The sequence below is a fragment of the Diabrotica virgifera genome, chromosome 4 (assembly GCF_917563875.1).
Source record: "Diabrotica virgifera virgifera chromosome 4, PGI_DIABVI_V3a".
NCBI classification, from domain to species: Eukaryota; Metazoa; Arthropoda; class Insecta; order Coleoptera; family Chrysomelidae; genus Diabrotica; species Diabrotica virgifera.
Window position 1 is genome coordinate 253,190,057 of NC_065446.1, and position 25,304 is coordinate 253,215,360.

Genomic DNA, 25,304 nt, shown 5'->3' on the forward strand with positions numbered 1-25,304 from the left:
TTTGACGTTTCACAATTTGACAATTCACTTTTAACTGCAGTGCCTTAAAAATTTTAAAGCACTAGTGCCTTAAAGTAGCATTTTTTAACGCTCCTATGGAGTCCTAAAAATTGCATTTTTAACACGTTTGTAGAAAAATATATTTAAAAACACTAATATATTCTTTCCACACCTTTTCTGGACTGATACATACATAAATTAAAACATTTTGAAGTATACCTTCAAAAATATAATATGAAAACTATTTAAAAAGACAGTATAACTATTAACTAACCTTTGTTGTTTCTCTTCCCACAAATTTTAAAACGCAACAACCATACATAACCAAACCGTCAACCGTCCAAACCACAGCTGCGCTACAGCTGCCATATTGGATAATTTTTGACATGTCATTTGAACATCCAATCAGAACAAGGTTATAATGCGCATGCACCGGGATCGTAGGCTTTAACATATAAAAATTCACCCTCATATCGCGCGTAAAGAAGTATAACTTCAAAAATATTATTTATTTATCCAATATACCATAAACATAGGATTTAAAAAATATGTTAAAATCTAAATTTGTTGCAACTATTTCTCATCTACTAAATTAAGCTTTAAATCTGATATCTCCTCTGTTTTAACAAAAAAAAAAAATTTATTTTAATAATTCGTTATTTATTCTAACAAAATTTAATAAAATTTACTTTTCTCTTTTTGGATTGATTGCTTAATTCTTCTTTAAAATTTGGACTGACTAATTATGCTATAGAACTGTTCAATACAAAAAATTAAGAAAATATGGTGTGGATATAAACAAACTCTCTCGGTTTCACAAATGATTTGACTAACCTTTTTGTTTCTTCTCTACTTCTTTTCGCGGATTGCGTCGTCCTCGATTCTCCCACACCTACTCTTAGGATGTTGCGAAAGGTCTCTCTCGTCCAAACTGCTTCACAAAAAAAACAAACAGCACTCGCTCGAATTCTCGACTCAGTTTTCTCTCTGCTCGATATCTTGTGCAAATAGATACCAATCGGCTACTCGTTCTAGACAGAAATAGGAATTTTTCTCGGACACAGGAAAATTATCTTCTCAAACCGGTCAACGATTTCGTTTCAACTTGATTCTGCTCGCAAAGGCCAATTTCACCACTTTACACTGACTTCTGACTTTTCAAAAACTGGACTGCTGTCTCCAGATACTCATCACACAGTGCCTATTTTTTCCTCGTCAAAATCAGACTCAACACTCTCATCCCTTCCATCCATCATTTTCCACCAATCACAAAACATCCTTTCTACCCACTACCCATATTATTATTTCTCAAGAACCAATTTAATTTGTATACAACTTTCCAATTTGTTAAATTCTGGGAGACATCAAATTACTTTCGTTGTTTCAAAATGCTAAACAAAAAGCCTTACATTCTAAACCCAATAAATTTGTTTACCGCTTAACCTTTTTCGAATTTTTTATAAAATGTCTTATTGTCCATTGCAAAGCGAAACGGTATTGTCTAATCTGACCTCACCATTGTTTAACTCCGTTCAAAAACCCATTAAGAAAACCACCTTCTTAACGATTTCACTTTTCCGCGAAAACACTGATTACTAACTAAATTATCCTATTACAATTTTTGGTCATATACAGGGCGATGAAAATCTATAATTTTGTGGTCTCTGATAAAAATTTATTTTCTAAATTTTTCCCATAAAAAATTATACAACAGTATATAAGGATGTAAAGGTGACAATATTATGGATAGAAAATATTTAAATACATTTTTGTACATTTTGTATTTTTATTTACCAAATATACGTAGATTTTTTGTATATATTGTTGTAATTTTATGTATATTATGAGTGAATTTAATTTTTTAGCACTTTTAATAGGACTACCTAATTAAATAAAAATACATTTGCAAATATTCAAAAAGGAGTGTAAAAATAGTAGAAACAATATTTTAAAAGCACCAATACAAGATTACTGATTTATTAAATAGTATATGTAAAGTTCTTCTTCTCGTCTTTTTGTAGATTTATTAGTCTTGTTATTGTGAAATCATTATTGATTTACTATAATATCTCTTATTACCAGCAAATCACAAGGTCAACAAAAATCTTCTTATACCAAGTCTCAACATTACTCAAAAGTGAAAGGGATCAAAGTTTGTTAGGAACAGTTCTAGCTGATCATTTTCTCTGAATATTCCAATATTAAAATTTCTTTGTTCAGAATGTGTTATATCTTGTTTATTTCTGTTCATTTTTAGTAAATCTTTAAACACAGACATTAAATAGTTTCAATTTATTAATTTATTCATATATTCTAAACATGTCCACTGTTTTATGATGGGTTATTTAACACCTACTTTTAAGTTCACTGATGATGGTCTGATAAGATCGAAAACGTTTTGAACAATTGTAGTCGGTTTGTATTTTTAAAATCTTATTGTTCTATTAAACATATTATATCAATTACATGAAGTTTTTTCTTCATTGTAAATTTTTTTTTAACTATTGTCTGATATACAGCTAATACAGCCAACCCCTGGGCCCTTTCCCACTTTAAACCATTTGAAATTAAAAATTTCGTTATTTTACAAAACCAACTTAATACTTTATGAATCCATTTTTGAATATTTGCAAAAAAAGTGAAAATATTTTTAATTTTGCATGCTTTTAATTTGAATTTAAACGGTTAAGGTTAGATTCCCAGTTCCTTAAAATATTATTCCTTAATATATAATAAAAGTCAGGATAATATAATGTTTCATATCCATAGTTTCAACACGTTCACTGCCAGATGATACGAAATAATAAAAAACGTTAAATATGATCTCTATCGGCTATATAGCTCTAAAAAGTTCTAGGTGTTTTCAGCTGTACAAATGAATAATGTTTGTATTATTAGTGTTTCTTAGAACCTGAGAAACTAGGACAACAAATACTTGCTTTATGTAACCAAGACAATATTATGATTCACAACTTTTTTCTTCATGATTCCCAAAAACGCCAATAGAGCAACAATAAAATAACAAATTGCTAAATCGGACAGAGAATCTAAATGATCTTCTTCTTAAGACGCTGTGCATTTCTGCATAAGCATCCACCGTAGATTGTCTTGTCAGATGAGATGTTAGATAGTCAGGATTAAATTATTCTATTTTTAGCAGCATTGTGAAGTATTTCATAACTGTGAAATATTTCCTATTCATTTGCGAATACTACGCAGCAATGACATCTTCCTACGTCCTAGACCTCTCTTACCCTCTATCTTCCCTTCTGGTATTATGTACCCTATATATACCCTATATGTACCCTAAATATGCATTCTTCATATTTTTTACTTTACATAATCAAAAAGTTCCCTATGCTGGTGCTTCCCTCTCCTTAATACTTCCTAATGTCTTACTCTGCTATTCCATAATATTTTAGGCCTTCGGCGCAGGCATCATATTTCAAAACCTTCAAGTTTGTAAATGGATCTGCCCTTTAACGTCCATGCTTTTATTCCATACAAGAGAACAGATCAAACGTAACACTTTAGCATCTTGTATCTCAGGTTTGATCAAGAATTATTTTTCAGGAGTTTTCAAACTGAGACTTAAACAAAAACTTCATTTTGCAACCATTTCTTTTCTTGTATGATAGAGGTGTTCTAAGATTCTGTCAAATCAAGCCGCTTTTATTACAATTGAAAACTTAGAGAATAAAACATCCACTTTGCACAACTTCTCCAAAATGTGGTGATTTTATCGGCTCCATCCATCGGATCAATTAAGTCATATTCCGAGAAAAACGTATTTCAATCAAACATAACTTTTCGCGACTTGCAGTGATTTAGTGGAGACCTATTTCCACTGTAGTTCAAATGTTATAATTCATCCCTTGCTGCCTCGCTATTTGGGCTAGTCTCTGACTATTTATTCATGTAACATGTTGTTTGAATTCCTATCTTCCCTGATAATCCAGAAAGCCACTGCGCATCCGCTAGGAAAAATATTCTAATTCGGATTTTTTGCACAATCTTACTCAAAAAGGACCCCTTTTAACAAATTTGCATGTTGCCGGGACCAAAAGTTGGTCAACAATTTTTTAAACTTTTTTTTTGTTTTTTCCTAAAATTATTTTTTTTGCATGGAACAAATTTTTTTAGGTTTTTTGGATCATTCCAAACAGAAAAGGTCTTTAGTGACTTTTCTCTTAAGTTAATAGTTTTTGACATATTAGCGATTCAAAATTGAAAAATTGCGAAATCGGTCATTTTTAACCCTCAGAAACTATGTGAAAAACTGAAAATTTGAATGTTGCCAAGGTAGGTAGATATTCCTTAAACATCAATTGATGAAATCCCGAAGAGTTTTTTGCAATACAATATTCAAAACTCCTTTGTTTTTTAATTGCTAATCAAGCGTGCGCGACACTATTTTCCACCGTTGCATGTGTATGCAGTATGGTGCAAATGAAAGGAATAAATTCGTTATTTCGTAAACCGGCAACTTTAAGGAAAAATCCCGAAACAGGTCGATTTTTATTTTTAAGTTATGATATTGTGACATATATGGTATACTAGTGACGTCATCCATCTGGGCGTGATGACGTAATCGATGATTTTTTTAAATGAGAATATGGGTCGTGTGCTGGCTCATTTGAAAGGTTCTTCAATTCTCTATTCAGTAATATAAACATGTACATAATTATTTATACAGGGTGTCCAAAAAATTTTTAATAAATTAAATCATTTGGCAAATTGACAAAAAAATTAAATTATTGGACATCCTGTATAAATAATTATGTAAATGTTTATATTCCTAAATATAATTGAAGAACCTTTCAAATGAGCAAGCACACGACCCCAATTCTCGTTTAAAAAAATCATCGATTACGTCATCACGCCCAGATGGATGATGTCACTAGTATACCATATATATCACAATATCATGACTTAAAAATAAAAATCGACCTGTTTCGGGATTTTTCCTTAAAGTCGCCCGTTTACGAAATAACGAATTTATTCCTTTCATTTGCACCATACTGCATACACATGCAACGGTGGAAAATAGTATAGTAGCCAAAATGGAAGTCTTTTAAACCCCAATTGGGAGAAATATTCAATCAAGACAAAAAACAAAACAAAAAGTAAAATGAGAATGGCAAACAATAAGACAGGAATGGAAACCATTAAGGGAGGCCCTTGTTCAATATTGGACGCAAATGGGTAAAGAATAAGACTTTCTCCATATAATCTCTTATGTTCATTCGTCAAAATCACATCAATTAGAGGTCCTCATGCGTAAGCTTCTTTGTTTGTTTGTTTTCTTACACTATCTTTAAAGCTTTTGTAGATAGATCCTTGCTAAGGTCGTCTTAAAATGTTTTTGTCCTGCATCTCAGTCATGGTGATGAGTGTTATCAGCGTATTTCTTGTTTAGCGGGTAATAATGACAACAGGCTATCTTGCTTTTAAACTACTCGATCCATATACATAACAGTAGCACATCATCATTCAACCCGGATCTATCCACTGCTGGATATAGGTCTCCGTCTTTTCCATGGAATTGTTGTCCAGTACCACATATAGAGTTTCTTCTTCTTCTTGTCTTTTTTCCTTATGCCTAATACGGCGTCGGATTATGGTCCGTTGTTTCATTTTGTCTCATTTTTTCCACGCTTTTCTGTTTTTGACTAGGCGTTTTATTTCTTCTTTCGTTTTCTCTCGTGAATTTCCTATGTCCTTTATTTGATCCCTCCAATTCTTTCGGAAACGCCCTCTTCTCCTTTTTGTTATGTTTCCCATTTCCAGAATTTTCCTAGGCATCTTTTCTGGTTTTATTCTTATCACATATCTATACCATTCTAGTTATTTATTTTGGAGGTGATATAATACTGGTTCTATTTCCGTTCTTCTTCTTATTACTTAATTTCTTATTATATCCCATTTTGATTTTCTTGCGATCTTTCTTAAGTGTTTCATATCAATGGCTTCTATTTTTGACTCATGTTTCTTCTGTATTGTCCAATTTTCACTTGCATAGATTATTACTAGTCTTGTTATTGTATTATGGACCTTCCTCTTCACTTTCATTTGTATGTCTTTATGTCCTAGTATGGGTTTATTTAAGGCATAAACTATTCTTGCCGATTTGTTTCCTCTGTTTGTCATTTCAGCGTCTATTTTCCCGTCGTCAATTATACTCCCTACGTATTCATAGGTGATACTTTTTCTAATGATACCTGATTGCATTTTTTCTCTTTGTTGTTTAGGTCCTCCTTGTTATTTATTACCATTGTTTTGGTTTTGTCTATGTTTATTTTTATTCCCATTATTTCAATTTCTTCAGTCCATATATTAATAGTCGAGGAAATGAAGCTGAAAAAATGGCAAAACCTCGCAATTTTTTCGTCCTGCATCGATTTGTACAAAAATTTGGGATTAGGCTCATTACACCTTCTAGTTCATTTTCTATATGGAGCCGTTGTACGCTTTTGGTTTTTTAAGGGTGAAAACTACCCCTAATTGCAAAGAATTATAAAATAACATTTTAAACTTTAATATTGTCAACATTTGGTTCCTATTAGTTACATAATGATTGTTTTATGCTTAAAGATATACTATCATAATATTTCAACCCTTAAAACCACCCTTGTAGGAGCTATTTATAAAAAAATTACTTATCCTAAAAGAATAATTTCGGTTTGCTTCGATTTACATAAAAATTTGGGATTAGGATCATCTCACCCTGTACTTCATATTCTATATCATGTTTAAGGGCGTTGATTATTTTTAGGGGTGTAAACTATTCCTTATTGTCAAAAATTATATAAAAACATTGTAAACTTTAATATGGGTAAAATTTGGTTTTGATTGGTTAAAATAATGATTGTTTTATACTTTAGGATATAATATCAGAATATGTCAACCCTTAAAAACCACCCTTAATAACATAACAGTTTTTATAAGTAGATACTTTAATAGATTTATACAGAAATAAAAGTAGAAATAAAGAATTACAAAAACATTTATTTACACAAAAATACGAATTTACAAATATGTACAAATACTAATACAAATAGTTTTTTAGTCATCTTCCAGTATACGAACCGATTATGTGGTATTATACATACATTGAACATTATCCATAAGCGGACTATCCGAATTTTTCGAAAAAAAAATTCGTTTTATAAACATAGCTCCTTCATTTTTGGCGATAAAAATTTTTTCAAAAATAACTTTGTAGGATTTTTAAAGAGTTATAAGAAGGTGTAAACTAAATTCCGTAAGAGCCCTTAGTTTTTAATTAGGGTGGGTTTAAAGGGCTCGAATAAAGGGGTGTTTGCTCGTAAATAGAGGTTTTAAACAACTATATCTCGCTAACTGTTTACTGTTATGAAAATTTATGCACAAAGAAACTTTAGTTATTAAAAATGCTACAATTTAGTAGTCTATCATTTTTTTCGTATCCCCAGTATTTTCGGAGATATTTTGAAGTAAAAGGTGAAAAACGGGAAATTCCAAAAAATTAATTTTTCTTTAAACTCCAATTTTTCTAAAATTAGGCCTTTTAAATAGGTCAAACTTCATGAGTGTATTGATAATATAAATATAAAAGCAATTACAGAGAGGTAAAGACCAATTTTTAATTAGGAGGGTAGTTAGGGGGTTGTTTTGACTGATTTTTTCATAGAGAAAAGCAGGTACCGACCTTTTTTGATCATAAGTCGCTTAATTTTTTAGGCTAGAAACTTTTTATTATTATTTTTTGAGAGGTCTATCTGTATACTTGAAAAAAGATTCTTTAGTTTTCTTTGAAAAATGCAAAGTTTTTCCGCTATTTTACTTTGAATATTTCAAATTATGCACATGACGAAAAAAGCTAACTTTTAACATGCCGTATCTCGGTTTGTATTGGTCTCAAAGATATTACAGAAAAATAATTTGGTTTGTGTTACTAATAGATACAATTTTGATATTTACAGTTTTTTTGATTAAATGCATATTTTTCGAGGTATTCTCAAAAACCCTCTAAAAAAGTCGATTTTTTCATCGAAAAACTGTTACTTTCAAGCGCGAATAACTCGAAAAATATAAGTTTTACGAAGAAAATGTCAAAAACATTTTTTTCTTAGAATTACTTTTTACACTGATTTACATGGTTAAAATGTAATAAAAAATTCCCGCCCCCGAGATGGGGTGGTAACCACCCCCAAGGTTTTAGCGTACAGCGGCATGATATAGAAAATGATCCTTGGACTATTCCCTACCTTCTGTGAAAATTTCAAGTAAATCATGCTGGACGAAAAAATTGCGAGCCAAAATGCTTCATTTCCTCGACTATAAGGTTTTTCTACATTTTATTTTTATTATTGGCTATAATCACTATATCATCTGCGTATAGTAGACTATTTATTTTTAATGGTTCCAAATTTCTGTAGACGACTATAGTGTTAACTTCTTGTCCCATATACATGTAGAGTTTAAAATGTTATTAGTAGCTACAAAATTCACTTCATTCGTGTAAAAATAAACGTTTATTTATTTTGATTCAACTCAATTTGATCATTTACTAATTGTCTCTTGGTGCACTTTTTATGTATAAAATATGTTCCTGGCAGCTAACGTGTTGAAACGCTCAATAATGTACTAATATGTTAATAAATAACTGTCCACCAGAACGCCCCACGCCCGTGCCAAAATCTTGCAAGTCTGATATGGACTGCCTCGAAAGTGAGGCGTGTTACATGTCTCAGTGTCGGAACCCTTGCGAATTTACGAACGCCTGTGCTGAAACTGCCATATGTCAGACAAAGATTCACAGGCCAATTTGCTCATGTCCCACGGGATACGAAGGAAATCCCGCCACTAACTGCTTCAAAACACCTACAAGTAAGATAACTACCACGTTACATGTGAATTTGGTGCTTTTCACACACTGGTGGATTATCTTGTAAAGACAATTTGATTTAAATAGTCATTTATACTACGCAAATCAGAGATCTTTTTCAAAATTGTTTCAAAACTTTTTGATAAGAGTTTAGCTTCAATTCCAGAGTTCCAAGTTACATCTCCTATCGAAGGTTGAAAATAATATTTCCTTAAGTTCTTAAGATTGGATATTCTTATATCCTGGTCAAGTTCTTCAGAGTTTAACCACAAAAGCATAAAGATTTAGAAGACCCACCTACAGCGTATCGAGAAACTTCAAGCTGTTGAGAATGCATGCTCAGAAAGAATAATCAATATACAAATTAACTCCTACCCAATCAAGATGATCATTATTCAGGAATATGCTTCAAGCTGATAAATCTGAAGACGTTCCAGACGAGTCCTGTAACGATTTACTAAGGGAGACTTTAATACCAAGATCGGACAAGAAAATTGTGGTACGAGCATAGCCAGAGGTGTAACCAGGACGATCCTAAGGGGGGGTTACATCTACTTGAAGGTATCTGGGGGGTATGGAATAATAATGGTGTTAAGCGTATAGAGCTTAAAGTACATCCAAAAGGGGGGGGGTTATAACCCCCAAAACCACCCCCTGGTTACGCCTATGATCATAGCGCAATTTAAATTGAGTTAAAAATTAAAAGCGGTGAAACACTAAGCATGTTCACTATAGAGGAAGAACTTGTAGCCACTAATACTTTCTTCAAGTTACCACTGAACGGTTGTACCAATATATTTGGAGATCACCACAAGATTGCAGAAGAAGAAACCACAGAAGGAGATCAACCACAAGATTGTACCACAGAAGAAGAAAATGAGCCACCGTTCCAAGAGGGTAACGACGTAGTGCCAAATGAAAATTATCTAAGGAAAAACGAGGAAACTCCAACGAAAAAAGAAATAGCTGAAGCAATCCGGCACCTGAGGAACAATAAGGCAGCGGGAATGGACACTATCCCAGCAGAACTGTGGAAAGCGGACACTGAGAGAACCATGGAGGTAATAGCACCACTATTTGCAGATATATGGGCTGAAGAAATCCTACCCACGGAATGGAATAATGGAATTATAGTTAAGCTCCCAAAAAAAGGGGACGTACAGCTATGCGAAAACTGAAGAGGAATAACGCTGTTATGTTCCATAAATAAAATATTAGCATGTATCGTTCATCAAAGAATCAACAATATAATAGACAGAACTCTCAGAAAAGAACAAGCGGGTTTCAGAAGGGGAAGATCCTGTATAGACCAAATTTCGACGGCAAGAATCATCATAAACGAAACTATAGAGAAAAACGCAGCCTTGATAATGGCCTTTATAGACTTTGCTAAAGCCTTCGACAGCATAAAACATACAGCCCTGTGGAAAATCTTAAGGCTAAATAAATTACCTCCTAAGATCATTGGAATAATCAAAATGATGTATCAGAAAACAACATGTCAGGTATTGCATAAAGGGCAAATGACAGATAAAATACCAATTGAAGTAGGTTTAAAACAAGGTTGCATACTGTCACCTTTGCTCTTCAATATATGTCTTAATCATATACTGGAAAAAACAATTGAAAGAAAAAATGGGATCCCTTGGAACTACCTTCAGAACAAGAAACTAGCAGATATGGAATACGCAGATGATATCTGTTTTGTAGCGAACACAATAGATGATATGAAGAGCATGTTAAGGAAGCTAGAGGTAAAATCGGCAGAAGTGGGTCTTAAAATCAACACGAATAAGACAGTAGAGATGAGAATAGGAGTAACTAACTGTAATAAACTATACATGAACCAACAAGAAATAAAACAGGTTCAAGAATTTTGCTACCTAGGCAGTATAATCAGTAAAAAAGGTGGAGCTCAAGCAGATATTAAACAGAGAATACGAAAAGCACAACAAGCCTTTGGAACCCTCTCATATATATGGAGATCAACACAGATCAGTCAATATACTAAAATAAGGCTATTTAATAGTAACGTGAAAACTGTGCTACTTTATGGGAGTGAAACATGGGCAATCACTGACGGAAATGTAAATAAAATCCAAGTGTTTGTAAATAGACGTCTACGTAAAATTCTAAAGGTATATTGGCCCAATACCATAACAAATGTAGCAATATGGAGGAAAACCAAACAAGAACCCATCAGGACAACAATAAAGAGGAAAAGGTGGAACTGGCTGGGACACACCCTGAAAAAAGAAAATGCAGACATAACAAAACAGGCACTCAAATGGAATGCAGTTGGACGAAGAAACAGAGGACGCCCGACCAAAACATGGAGAAGTACCATTGAAGAAGACCACAAAAGTATGAAGAAAACCTGAGGAGAAATAGCAACCATGGCCAGAAATAGAGGAGAATTGAGAAGCTTCGTGGATGCCCTATGCTCCTTTATGGAGTAACAGGATTGGATATATATATATACAAGATTGCACAAATGATATTGTCAGAAATTAGTTAGAAGATATCTTGGTGGTGCAGACGTAAAATCGGATCACATTTCACTGGTAGGCAAACTTAAGCAAAATAAGACAAGGAATAGGTAAAACAGTATATGGAACAATTTACAGTAATTTGAATGTACTAACTCCTACAACTTGAGAACTGGAAAACATTGTTTTCTGTACTGCTGCTGATACTGGTCAAATGAAACATGGTGGGTATTAGGAGAACACCAACATATCCTAGAATCAGCCAAACGTCTTATTACAGAAAACAGGAAATCATTTCTGAAGGCAGAATAGGTTTTGTTTTCAAGAAAAACATTCACAAAACATTAATAAAACAAAAAAATATGACGAAGAACTGAAAATTCCCTATGACTATGTAACTGAATTCCTGGAAAAGTATCCAACTCATTGCACTAGTTGGCGATTTCAACGAAAAAATAGATAAAAACAAGAAATTCAATTGTAGACATGGGTATTGAGAAAAAAATGAACGAAGAATAGGTTATTGAAACAGGAATTTACTCTACGCAGTCGAGATATTATATGATCCAACGTATAATAGCGCTGCATAATCTTACAATTGGTAGCTACCAGAGAATAGTCCAGGTAGATGTACCAATGGATCTAGAACAAATACATTTCAAAAAATAGTTAAAAAGAACTTAAACGATGTGCAGTTTACGGAAAATGCTATTGTGAACTTAACATAATGTGGAATTACGACTGGAATAAAAGATGCCCAAAAGAAAAATGTTGTCCAAAAGAGACGGATAAAGAAAAAAATACTGAATTTAGACGTATATAAATTAATGAAATAACGAAGACAAGTAACAAGTACGGAGAAAAATTGAAAAATTGAGACGATTGAATAAAGGGATTTCAAATGCTAGTGGAAGCGATATGAGAAAATATAAGAAAAATTTACCAAAATAATAAAAGAGAATTATAGTTTAAAAATCCTTAAACAAAAATGTCTCACGATAGAAAGAACATCTGCGAAACACAAATACAAGATGACAAGAAGTAAAAAATTGTGATTGTGAATACTCGATATAGAGGAAACTTTCTACAAAAGATTATATGAAAAACACCAAGAAGATATGACAAGAACATAGTACATCCCTGAAATTATTCTATGGGAGATAAAAAATGGACTTTATTTGCCAATTACAATCAAGACATGCCTTCGATGCAGTGGATTTTTGGTTCTTCCTTACGATAATGTCACAACACTAACATAAGCATGACTTAAACGACTGGAGGCCTTGAAATGGAGTGCTACAGAAGGATATTGAGAATTTCATAGATCGTGTATTAAATGATGAAGTCATTAACACACTCGGTAAGTAATATGAAATTGTTTTAACTATGAAAAAGCACAAGTTAGCAAAAGTATTAATTCTATAGTTCTATAATCTATCTGCTACTGAACTATTGAAAGCAGCACCAAATAAAGTGGAAATAGTCATGATAGCCGGCAACATCTTTAGCGGATAGGCATCTTAAGAATGAAGAAAGAAAGTAACAGTGAAGATGATCAATAAGAATCACCTAAATCGAAAATCGCAGAGGACCAAATTCCTAGACGGCACGAAAAAGATGTAACTAGATGAGATATGTCTAGAAGCTTTTTCCTATGCTAACATTTTTGACATTAACAAGATATTAAACTAAAAAAAATAAAATGTATGTGATTTCCTAACCAGTGTTGTGAAAAGCACCAAATTCAAATTAATATAAATCAACAAAAACATTTAAATAAGTCCGAGTCATCTCAAATGTAATTAATTGCCCTACAGAAACTAATTAAATAATAATTGTTTATTAATTAACAAAAATAATCAACAACTATAACCTGTACAAATATAAATATTTTTTGTAAAAATAATTTGTTCATGTAAAAAGTATTTTGTTAAAGGTAATCACTCTTTGTTAGTATCTTTAACATCTTCAACTTTTTCTATTGATCATAAATTTCTCAACCACAACAAAATGTAGAGCAAAGTACATAACTTTCATCTTTCAATAGATGTAAATATATAAAAATGTTCTTAGATAGAGTAGCCTTCACTTTCTCTTACTATTTTCTCTGCACTCTTTCCAATCTAGTGACTTGCACAAGAAACGAAGAATGTCCTCTAACCGAAGCATGCATAGGCAATTCTTGCCAAAGACCTTGCGACGTCAAGAACCCATGCGCACAGCATGCTGTCTGTATAAATACCAACCACGGCTGTGACTGCAGTTGCGAAGAGGGATACCATGGTAACGGCTACGTGGAGTGTCAATATGGTAAGTTAATTTTTAGTATTGAATCCATTACAGAACTAGTGATTTTGCCCTATTATGATCCAAGTAATTGCCTGTAGTCACTCCACTAAATTTTTTCCTCCTCATACTGTATCGTACCTCCCTCCAATTTTTTATGACTCCCTCCAATTTTTTTCTAAATTCCTTCAATTTTTCAACCGGTCTCCAGCTGGAGATGTTGCCTCTCGGCTACGGTCCTTTCTACTGGCAATTTCTTAAAGATTTTGCACACTTTGGAGAGTTGAGCGAAGTATGGCTTCTTAAGACAACCTTGCGTGTCGTTCTTCATCAGTTTCTAGACCTCAATGTCAAAGAAGCTGCACCCAGTCACCCTCCCTTCTACTGGTCGCTTCCTCTGAAGTTTCCTGATATTGTCGTGCTTGCTGAATCTCGGTCTAGCCGACCTTGCCTTTTAACGTCATTTTCCAATGATCTTCGTGTCCTCTGTGATGCGAATTCTCGCTGCTGCTTGCTTAATCTAGATTCAGAACTCTATTTTTCTAGGCTTCTATAAGCTCTAACTTCCCTCCATCAAAAGAATCTGAGGTCCTACTTCCGGAATTTCTTCATTAGCAACTAAGCTGGCTTTTTGGACTGCTTTTAGCTTACCCACGTCCATCTTGGCCTCTTTCAATTCTGTTAGTACTGCCGTAAACTTAACAGAAAATGCAGCTTCGTTGAAAGTCACACACTCCGTTCTTGGTGTTTTCCCTATGCGTTGGTTTTTGGGTTTTTGTGTGTGCTTTCATCTGACCTTGTCCTTTTTGGACCTTTGGCCTTCTGAGTTTGTTTTTGTTTTGTCATGGCTCTAATGGCTTTGATAATATTTCGTTTGCCTTTTAAACGGCCTTGATAAAATTGACATTGATTACAGCCCTTTTTGCTTGTATGTAATCTTGACCTTGTTTCACCAACTTACTGATTTTGGCTTTAGATATGCCAGCTAGCTTTGCAGCCTTGCTTTGCAACACTGTTACTCTGACAGAATTTGTCGTTTCTTGCTTTATAACTTGAAAGATTTCTTTGGAATGGAAGATTTCTACCTGGCCTAAGGCGTTCGGATTTTCTCTAGAAGTTTCCTGGTTTTCGGCATTAGAAACCGTGGTTTTTTTATTAGAGTTCTCTATATGTCGGCTTCGAAAACCTTTTGGCCCCAAGTTTTTCTTTTTTTGATAACGTCATTCATTCATTTTATATTTTACTCCCTTGAATATTGTTTTAGCCCAGCCTTTTATATCCATAATAGAGTTAAATATTTTTGTACCTAATACGCCAAATAATAATTATTTTATTTTTAGTTGAAAACTACAAACCAATATGTCAATACAACGAAGACTGTCCACCCAACAAACTATGCGACAGGCTAAACAGAATCTGTATAAACCCTTGCGATGAAGAATCTTGTGGTGAAAACGCCGAATGTCTACCAAAGGATCACGGTATCGAATGCCGTTGTCTTCCAGGCTTTGACGGTAATCCGTATACAGAGTGCTACGCTACCATCGGTTGCAGAGCTGACAGTGAATGTCCAACACACGAAGCTTGTATCAACGGCCTATGTACATCTCCATGCAAGTGTGGCTTTAATGCTGTATGCGACGTACTCTATCATGTTCCTACTTGTAAATGCCCACCAGGATACCAAGGAGATGCTCTAGTAGCATGCCAACCACCAAGAAATCCGTGCGAACCCAATCCATGTGGACTGAATGCACTTTGCGAATTAGACGAAGGCAATCCTATATGCTTCTGTCCAAAAGGTCTGACTGGAAATCCATTTAAAAATTGCAGTGAGTATGCTAATTAGAGCAGACTTTGAAAGTCAGAAGTCTAACAAAATATCTAAGAGACTCGTTAATACTCAGCTAAGTGGGGTACTATTGTTCGAAGTGTGAAACTCCATAAACAAGAGATCTACCAGTTTTATGAAATGATCCCTTGTTTATATAATTCTACACCTCGAACACTAGCATCCCACTGAACTGACTATTAATGAGTCTCTTAGATAGATGGTAATACTTTACTATATATCCTTCATTGTTTTTAGTTCCTGAAGGCGACGAATGCTCACCAAATCCATGCGGTCCAAACTCTGGTTGCAGAGTAGTGGGAGGCAATGCCGTTTGCTTCTGTCTACCAGAATACGAAGGAACACCACCCCACATTCCATGTTCTCTTCCAATCAACCCTTGCGATCCATCCCCATGCGGCCCTAACACCCAATGCGCTGTCCTAAGTAACGGTTTTGCCAAATGTACTTGTCTACCAGGCTATATTGAAAATATAAACACCATAAGAGGATGCGTGGAAGCCAAAAATCCATGCGAACCGAACCCATGTGGTCATGGCGCTTATTGTGATCCTCTGCGCGATCCAATTTGCTTCTGTCCAGTTGGTACTAACGGAAATCCTTACAGAAATTGTATCGAGCCTAAAATTAACCTTTGCAGTCCAGGTCCTTGTGGAGCAAATGCAGACTGCTACATCACCAACGATGAGGAACAGTGTTTCTGCAGACAAGGCTTTATTGGAAATCCTTACACTGGTTGTAGACTACAACCCGCAACACCATGCGTACCAAATCCTTGTGGACCAGGTGCTCAATGTACAGTAACACCAGAAGGCAATTCGTTATGTAAGTGCCCCGAAGGTTTCGGAGGAGACCCAATAGGACCCGGCGGTTGTCATGGATACGAGTGTGTTGTCGATGATAACTGTCCTAACAACAAGGCTTGTATAGGTTATAAATGCAAAGATCCATGTCCTGGTGCTTGTGGAATACATGCTAGTTGCAAAGTGGAAAGACATCATCCAGTATGTGCCTGTGAATACGGTTTAACCGGTAATCCAGTAATCAGGTGTTACGAACTACCACAACCTCTACCAGAAAACCCCTGCTTACCTTCACCTTGTGGAATCAATACACTCTGTCAAAACCTCAATGGCAGAGCAGTATGTTCATGTCTACCTGACTTTGTAGGTGATCCTACTTTCGGCTGTCAACCTGAATGTGTTCTTAACTCGGACTGTCCTCTGAACAAAGCTTGCTTAAACAGACATTGTATAGATCCATGTGCAGCGGGACACCTCTGTGGTGTGCACGCTAGCTGTCAAGTCAGAGATCACACAGCTACTTGTGTTTGTCCTCAAGGTTTCATGGGTGATCCGTTCTTCCAATGTATACCAACGCCGATCATTTCTATCCCATCATATCCCAATGTAACTGTCCATCCTTGCACACCTTCACCTTGTGGAAATATGGAATGTAGCATATGGGGTACAGAAATAGCCATCTGTGATCCATGTTTGGGGCCTCAAGCACCATACAATCCTCAATGTCGACCAGAGTGTTTAACAAATGCAGATTGTCCCTTCGATAGAGCCTGTCTAGGATATACTTGTGCCGATCCATGTCCTGGAAGTTGCGGTGTTAATGCCTTGTGTTCAGTTGTATTACATACACCAATATGTAGCTGCCCACAAGGTTTGGTGGGAGATCCATTCCAGCACTGCTCAATACCTTTAAGTAAGTTTTTATAATCCAATATAACAGCTTGTTTTTGAAATTTTTGTTTGAGTATATTTCTGATGAAAAATCTTTTTTCCGCAGGTCCTCAACCGCATGTGCAAACTTGTGAAACTGTAATGTGCGGGGAAAACGCAGAATGCAACCAAGTCCACAACGCTTTATCTTGCTCTTGCAAACCAGGATTTTATGGAAACCCTTGGATCGCTTGTCGTCCAGAATGTGTAGTCAATCCAGATTGTCTTTTGAGCAAGGCCTGTATTAACAACAAATGTGTGGATCCATGTGCTGGAGTATGTGGCGTAGGAGCTCAATGTGACGTAGTCAACCATGTTCCGATATGTGCTTGTCCACCTCATTTCACGGGAGATCCGTTTGTTAGTTGTTATGAATTCAAACCATCAGTTGAGCCTTTACCGGGTCCAAATCCATGTGATCCTTCACCATGTGGACCTTTCAGTAGATGTCTGATATCGCATCAAGGTTTTGCTACCTGTTCTTGTCTGCCTAACTATTATGGCGTTCCACCGGTTTGCAAACCTGAATGTATTGTGAGTTCGGAATGTCCACAAACTTATGCTTGTGTGAATCAGAAATGTGTTAATCCATGTACTGGAACATGTGGTGCCAACGCTTTATGTACAGTCATTAACCATAATCCAATATGTAGCTGTGCCCCAGGACAACAAGGCGATCCTTTCGTCGGCTGTTATACTCCACCAACAACAGATAAACCTAAAACAAATGAAAATCCTTGTGTGCCATCCCCTTGTGGACCTAACTCTATCTGTCAAGTCAAAGAAAACCATCCTGTATGCTCCTGTATCGCTGATTACATAGGCAGTCCACCGTATTGTCGACCTGAGTGTACCATAAGCCAAGAGTGTCCAAGAGATAAAGCCTGCGTTAGAGAAAAGTGTGTGAATCCTTGTGTAGAACTTTGTGGCAGAAATGCTAAATGTGATGTTGTCAACCATAATCCATTCTGTAGTTGCAAACCTGGATACGAAGGTGATGCTTTTATAAGCTGCTCTAGAATCCCACCAGTCATCAGACCAGTAGATCCATGCAATCCTTCACCTTGTGCTGAGAATTCGCAATGTACTGTTCAAGATAATATTGCTCGATGTACCTGCATTCCTCCATACATTGGTAACGCTTACGTTGGAGGTTGCAGACCCGAGTGTACTATGAATTCAGAATGTGCCAGCCACTTAGCTTGTCTTTCGCAACATTGTAGAGATCCTTGTCAAGGTCTTTGTGGAATCAATGCAGAGTGCACTGTAGTCAACCATGTACCAGTTTGTGCTTGTGGACGAGGATTAATAGGAGATCCATTTACCGCTTGTAGACAAAAGCCAGTCGAAGTTAATCCTTGTGAACCAACACCTTGTGGTCCTAATAGTGTTTGTAGGATGAAAAACGACCAAGCCATCTGTTCATGCCAAGTAGGATACTTCGGGGTACCTCCAGCTTGTCGCCCCGAATGTCTTGTTACTTCCGAGTGTACATCTGATAAGGCTTGTATCAATCAAAAGTGCCAGGATCCTTGTGTCGGTACTTGCGGAATAGCAGCAAGATGCCAGGTACACAACCACAATCCAATCTGTAGCTGTCCACCTAATCACTATGGAGATCCATTCATACAATGTACCAAGATTGGTAAGTACTGTTTGATGATAGAGTTAAGTACCATTGAGTACCATTGAGTACCATTTGACTAACAGACTGTCTTTTACAGTTAAACCAAGTATTACACCGTGCATTCCATCCCCTTGTGGAGCCAACGCAGAATGCAGAACCATTGACAACAGAGCGAGCTGTTCTTGCCTACCTGATATGTATGGAGTACCACCTAACTGCCGCCCAGAATGTTTGATCGATCAGGACTGTCCTCTTAGCCTGGCCTGCGTAGGTCAAAAATGCAAAGACCCTTGTACCGGCTCCTGTGGATTCAATGCTCAATGTAACGTAGTCAACCACAGGCCCATCTGCAGCTGCCTGCCAGGCTTCGAAGGAGATCCATTCTCTGGCTGCAACGTAGAGGCTGGTAAGTTGCATGAACTTTTATATTTCATAATACATATAATTATTGCATCGAAAAAGAAACCAGCAAATTAATAATTTTAAGTCTGTTTTAAACTTTAAAGTAGTTTTAAAGTAACAACGAGTACAACCGTTAAGATAGGCAAAATGCCCTCACTTCCAGAATTCAATTTTTTTTATTTTTTTACGTTCCATGTGACTAAAAATTAAAGCAGCGCAAGTTTAGCTCGTCATCCCCCTCCTCGTAACAAAAATGTAATTTTTTCGTTTTTATTTTTTTTTTTTTTTCAATAGGTCGAAGTCAACTTAAAAATTTCAAAAAATTCCAACGCTTAGTTTAGACTTTTACAAAACTAATCTATTTTTGGTAGACCCGTAGGTTAAGTGTAGGTACATAACCTAAAAATGAATTTTTTTCGGAAAAGGCTTTTTAAAAACAAACTTAATCATAATAAATTTAAAATAACTTTTTTGGAGACGGCTACGTGTCTAATTTCTTTTCTATCTGTTGTATTTTATCAAACAATACATTTCTCATTTTCACAGATCTTTCCGTAAAGTGCGCCATCTTCAAAACCAGAAAAGCGGGTTTTTAGAGGTTTATAAAACCTCTAAAGGTAGGAAGTCTATAAAATAGGGAAAACCCCAACAGTCCCTAAAAACCAGTTTATCGAGTTTTTTAAGGTGACGCACGAGAAAAATCTGTAAAAAATCAGAAATATATATATATATATACATTTTAATAAAATACACAAAATAAAAAAATTAGACCTGTTGCATCTCCAAAAAAAGGTTGTTTTAAGTGTATTATCATTAAGTTAGTTTTAAAAAGTTTGCTTTGAAAAAAAATTCAGTTTTAGGTTATGTGCACTCAACTTACATGTCTATAAAAATAGACAAATTTTATAAATTTTATAAAAGCCTCAACTACGTGTGTGAATTTTTTGAAATTTTTAAATTGATTGATAATTGAAAAAAAAAATAAAAACAAAAACATTACGTTTTCATGATGAAGGGAAAGGGGGGCTTGCGGTCTAAAATTGCGCTGCCTCTAATTTTTTAATCACATATAACGTAAAAAAATGAAAAAAAAAATTCTGGGAGTGTGGACATTTTGCTTATCTTAACGGGGGGTACCCTTTTATTTTAGAAAATTATAGTATCGTGAAAATTGCAGATATAAATAAATACATAATGAATATTGCTAAATATGGGTAAATCAAAATATGGTGTAAAAATGCATATATTCATTTTTGCTTTCACATTTTTACATTATCACCATCCTTATTCTTTTGTAGTTACTCTATTTAGCCTTTCTTGTATGTACATTATGAACAAACTATACTCTTTTCTTTTGTAGCTAATGCATGTACATGTTCTCTACTCGCTTCTTTTTCTTCTTGTAGTTATAGAGGAACCTCACCACCCGTGCAACCCTTCCCCGTGTGGCTCTAACGCCATATGTACTGAAAGAAACGGTGCAGGTGCATGCACCTGCATCCCAGATTACCATGGAGACCCCTATTCGGGCTGTAGACCAGAATGTGTGTCCAATAACGATTGCCCCCATGATAAGAGTTGTTTGGCCATGAAATGTAAAAACCCCTGTGCTGGAAGTTGTGGAATAAACGCAGAGTGTACAGTTATAAATCACAATCCCCAATGCTATTGTATCCAAGGATTTACAGGAAACGCGTTGGGTCATTGTAGGGAAATACCACGTAAGACATGCTACAAAACAAAATGAATTGTTGCTCGAATTTCTGTCTTAGTACTCTTAGAAAAACAAAAAGCAACATTCGCACCTTTAATAATAAACTGGCATAACTCAAAATTTCAAAATTTTGAGTTATGCCAGTGTTTTGAGTTTAGTCAAAAAACGACTGAATATAGTGCCCTTTATCGATTTAGTGCTAACGCACATTCGTACACCTCTTTTTTGAGTTGTGCCACTATATTATTAAATATGTTTTGAATTATGCCACTTTAATATTAATGGTGCGATTGATGGAAAGTCTTGTGGAAACGTAGAAAAATCAGAATTTCAAATTGAAAATCGACTCCTGCGGCCGCTGTTTTAATATTATGTTCTTCTTTTTCTTCTTCTTGTAGTGCCTATCTGTTTCGGATGTTGGTGACCAGAATGGCAATTTGTACTTTGCACACTGCTGCTCTGAAAAGATTTGTGATTCTTGTCGTATATAGATTTTTCAGCCAGGAAACCCTTCGTTTTCCTGGTCCACGTTTTCCTTCTATTTTTCGTTGTAAAACTAGATTGCAGTAATCCATGTATTATCAATCAAGATTGGCCATTTACACTAATTCGTACAAATTGCTGTTCCTTCTTAGAGATCATCATACATTTTGTTTTCGTAATGTTAAGTTAAAATCCATATATCTGACTTACTTCTGTGATCCTATTTATTAGCTCCTGCAGGGCCTCATAACTGTCAGCGAATACCACCGTGTCATCCGCGTATCTGATGGTATTGATACATTCTCCGTTAATTCACAATTCGGTTTCAACATCCTCTACAGCTTCATGATAGATTTCCTTAAAGTGTGTGTTGAACAGCAAGAGTGATAATATATATCCCTGTCGGACTCCACGTTTGATCTTGATATTATCCGATTCGCCTGCCTCTGTACGTATAGACGATGTTGGTTCCAGTAAATATTGCTAATAAGTCTTAGATCACAGATATTTATTTCAATGTTTCACTCGTATCCACTGCATTCCGAAAACCAAACTGTGTATGGCTTATTTTTTCTTCTCATAGTTTTATATACATGAAAAACATACCTACATGATTTCTGGAGGTTCTTCATAACCATCAGCTATCTTGTTTTCCTTGTTCTTAATAATAGATTCGCATGTTTCACTTTTTATTTTTAAAGTTCGAGCTTTTGAATATGCTCAAAATGGCTATTTGATATTGGTTCCCCTACTGGGAGTAACATTGTGATTAGAGAAATATTACAAAAAATAAAAAATCATCTCATTCATCGATTCCTTTTATAAACCATCGATATCTTATATTTAAAATATTTATAATACACGACTACTGAGACAGAAATGAGCGGCAATCAGCAAAATCGGCATACTAAGACCTCATTCCTTCAATAGAAATCGAACCACCAAGAAGAAATCCTTGTGTACCATCACCTTGCGGTCCTTATAGCGTATGTCGAGTCCAAAACGATAGACCAGTTTGCTCTTGTCTCGAAGGTTGCATAAACGCCCCACCTTACTGTAGACCAGAATGTATGGTCAATTCCGAATGTCCCAGTGATCTAGCCTGTCAAAATATGAGATGCGTTGACCCATGTAGAGGCACTTGTGGACACAACGCGCTATGTAAAGCTGTCCTGCACAGTCCTATATGTAGTTGTCCTGTTGGTTTCATCGGAGATCCCTTCACTAGATGCTTCAAAGAAGAAAGTAAGATCCCAGTGAAGCTTAGTGAAGGTCAAAAATATTATATTTCTTCCTTTTTAGGGCCACCTGTTATTGTTAACCCGTGCGTGCCATCCCCTTGTGGATTGTTCTCTGATTGTAGAGTGCTCAGTGATAGAGCCGTATGTTCTTGCCTGCCAAATTACTTTGGTCGTCCGCCAAACTGTCGGCCAGAGTGTACCGTTAATTCGGAGTGTTCTTCTAGTCAATCTTGCGTTAACCAAAGATGTGCTGACCCATGCCCAGGGTCTTGCGGTATAAATGCCGAATGTAGAGTAGTGAACCATTCCCCTCAATGTTACTGTGCCAACGAATATACTGGGGATCCCTTCTCTGGATGTCATTACAGTAAGAATGTCAACAGTGCAAATACCACATGTCTTTGTTGGTTGAAATTGTTGAAAAAATCCTTTACCTGCGTACATATGATGTGATAATTTCTGGTAGAAAGAAATTATTTACATTTCATCATTATTCTATTATTTTCTCTAGATTTTTAAGACTAATAAACTGATTACCTAATGAAATACCTACATACTCTATCTTACCACCATTGTTTAAACAAATATGTATAGAGTGAGTTGACTAAGAGTCTCTGGAAATACGTAATTATCTCTTGAGTGGATACTCCGAATTATACAAAAACAGGGATACACCTATTTTGCAACATGAAAATTTGAAATTTATTGCATGTACCTGACGTTGCTAGATTTAGCATTTTTAGCATTTACCATTAGTCACAAAATGAGCTGGAGCTTCGTCTTGATGAAACCCTATCTCGTTAAAATTGGCTCCACACTTGTTTTCATGTCATTTTGACGATTTTGACGATTTGACGAATTTGAAGTTTAAATTTTGACGATTTATATTCCTAGACAGTTGTTTACTGTTGTTAATATTGCTTCGTCGGAAAAACATATCTTGCTAACGAAGTTCTCGTCAGTTACAATTTTATTCATCATTACCTCATCATCACCATCACACAGCCAAATTTGTCCACTGCCGGACATAGGCCTCCTCAAGATGTCTCCACCTTTCTCTGTCCTGCGCAACTGCAATCCAGTTTGTCGCTATTCTTTTAATGTCGTCGGTCCATCTGGTAGGTGGTCTTCCACGACTTCGCTTGTCTGCCCTTTTCTGCTACTCTAAAATCTTCTTTTGCCATCTGTTGATATTGAATTCGTTCCTCACATGTTGAACGATGTTGAGTTGCCAACGATCGTTCAACATGTGAGGAACGAATTTAACTCAATTGAGGGTCAGATGGTACCCGGGGCCTAATTAATGTGATATCTAATACATCCATGTTTATTATAATAATTATAGTTAATGTTTCCATGAGTGATTAAGTTTAAAGGGTTTTAACTCAAATATTTTCAATTATGGTGGCTTAGCATGTCAGCACTGATGATGATCTGTAATCAGATCGAAAACTAGTTCTGCTTTTGTGATGTGGCCCTTTTTAGGGAATTTTAATAAATATACCTTTTATAAAGGATTTTACTTATTTTTTTTATTTATGTGTGTATTCAAAAAACCAAAGTGACGAATGATATCAGAAAAATGGAAAATCTGGCAACATTGCAAACATCAAATTTGAAATATCCATATTGCAGAATAGTCCTATCCTGGTCTTTGTACAATGAGAACCATCCATTTGACAGATAATCAAGCCTTTTCAGACTTTTGGTCCACTCTGTATAAATATAGAATCTATGCATAATCTAAAGCTTGGTTTCTGGAATGTTGCATATTTTTCTTTTGTTACTTATAGTACCTACCTACTATAACTTTGGTAGAGCTAAAATAAAAATTTCCTTACGTGGTTATCATGTCAAATATTTTGTAGGCCTTTCCATGATACTCGTAACTTTTTTTTCTTGATTTAAATTTTTCAACAATTTCAGTCCAAATAAACGACATTTGATACTAATCCTTAAACAAATTTTGTAATCCAACCACATTTTAGTCCCTCCCGTGATCGAAGAAACACCTCACCCATGCAATCCATCACCATGCGGCGCAAACGCGATCTGTAAAGAACAGAATGGCGCAGGATCTTGTGCTTGCATACCAGATTATTTCGGAGACCCGTACTCAGGCTGTAGACCAGAATGCGTGACCAACTCAGATTGTCCCAAAGATAGATCTTGTGTTAACCAAAAGTGTGCTGATCCCTGTCCTGGGACGTGTGGAATAAACAGTGAATGTCAAGTATTTAACCATATACCAACGTGTTACTGTCTACGAGGATATACGGGAGATCCGTTTAGAACTTGTCATGCAATCGATATTTCTCGTAAGGATTCTTCTTTTTATCAAGTAGTGTTGAGATAAAAGGCGTAGCGTGTATGACAGTTTCATTGCGATACAACAAGTCGTGTAAATACAGTGAACTTTTGAAATTAGCAATTCGTCGGTCGAAAAATGAATCTTAGCCGAGAACATTTTCGAGCAATAATTTTTTATTTTACAATTTGCGGAGACGATTATCCCAACAGCAGTGTCTCTCTGAAATTAATTCTGTATGTGGGAATGAATCATAACACCAGTAAACTTTTTTCCTTTGTTGTTAAAATATTGAGAATC

General features: G+C 35.5%; 1 protein-coding gene across 30 annotated transcripts in view; it reads left to right on the forward strand.

Annotated features, from left to right (window-relative positions):
* The window catches only part of LOC114327495 (uncharacterized), a 677,364-nt gene that overhangs the window by 497,878 nt on the left and 154,182 nt on the right, over window positions 1-25,304 (forward strand). For 26 of the 30 annotated variants that reach the window (XM_050648891.1, XM_050648865.1, XM_050648867.1 and 23 more), the window contains 10 exons: window positions 8,659-8,871; window positions 13,486-13,668; window positions 14,985-15,476; window positions 15,734-17,212; window positions 17,297-18,874; window positions 18,954-19,262; window positions 20,665-20,979; window positions 22,386-22,700; window positions 22,758-23,063; window positions 24,685-25,014. In XM_050648891.1, the coding sequence (XP_050504848.1) occupies window positions 8,659-8,871; window positions 13,486-13,668; window positions 14,985-15,476; window positions 15,734-17,212; window positions 17,297-18,874; window positions 18,954-19,262; window positions 20,665-20,979; window positions 22,386-22,700; window positions 22,758-23,063; window positions 24,685-25,014 (5,520 nt within the window). The remainder of the gene's footprint in view (window positions 1-8,658; window positions 8,872-13,485; window positions 13,669-14,984; window positions 15,477-15,733; window positions 17,213-17,296; window positions 18,875-18,953; window positions 19,263-20,664; window positions 20,980-22,385; window positions 22,701-22,757; window positions 23,064-24,684; window positions 25,015-25,304) is intronic. The other 4 variants (XM_050648894.1, XM_050648895.1, XM_050648887.1 and 1 more) reach the window with 2 other exon arrangements.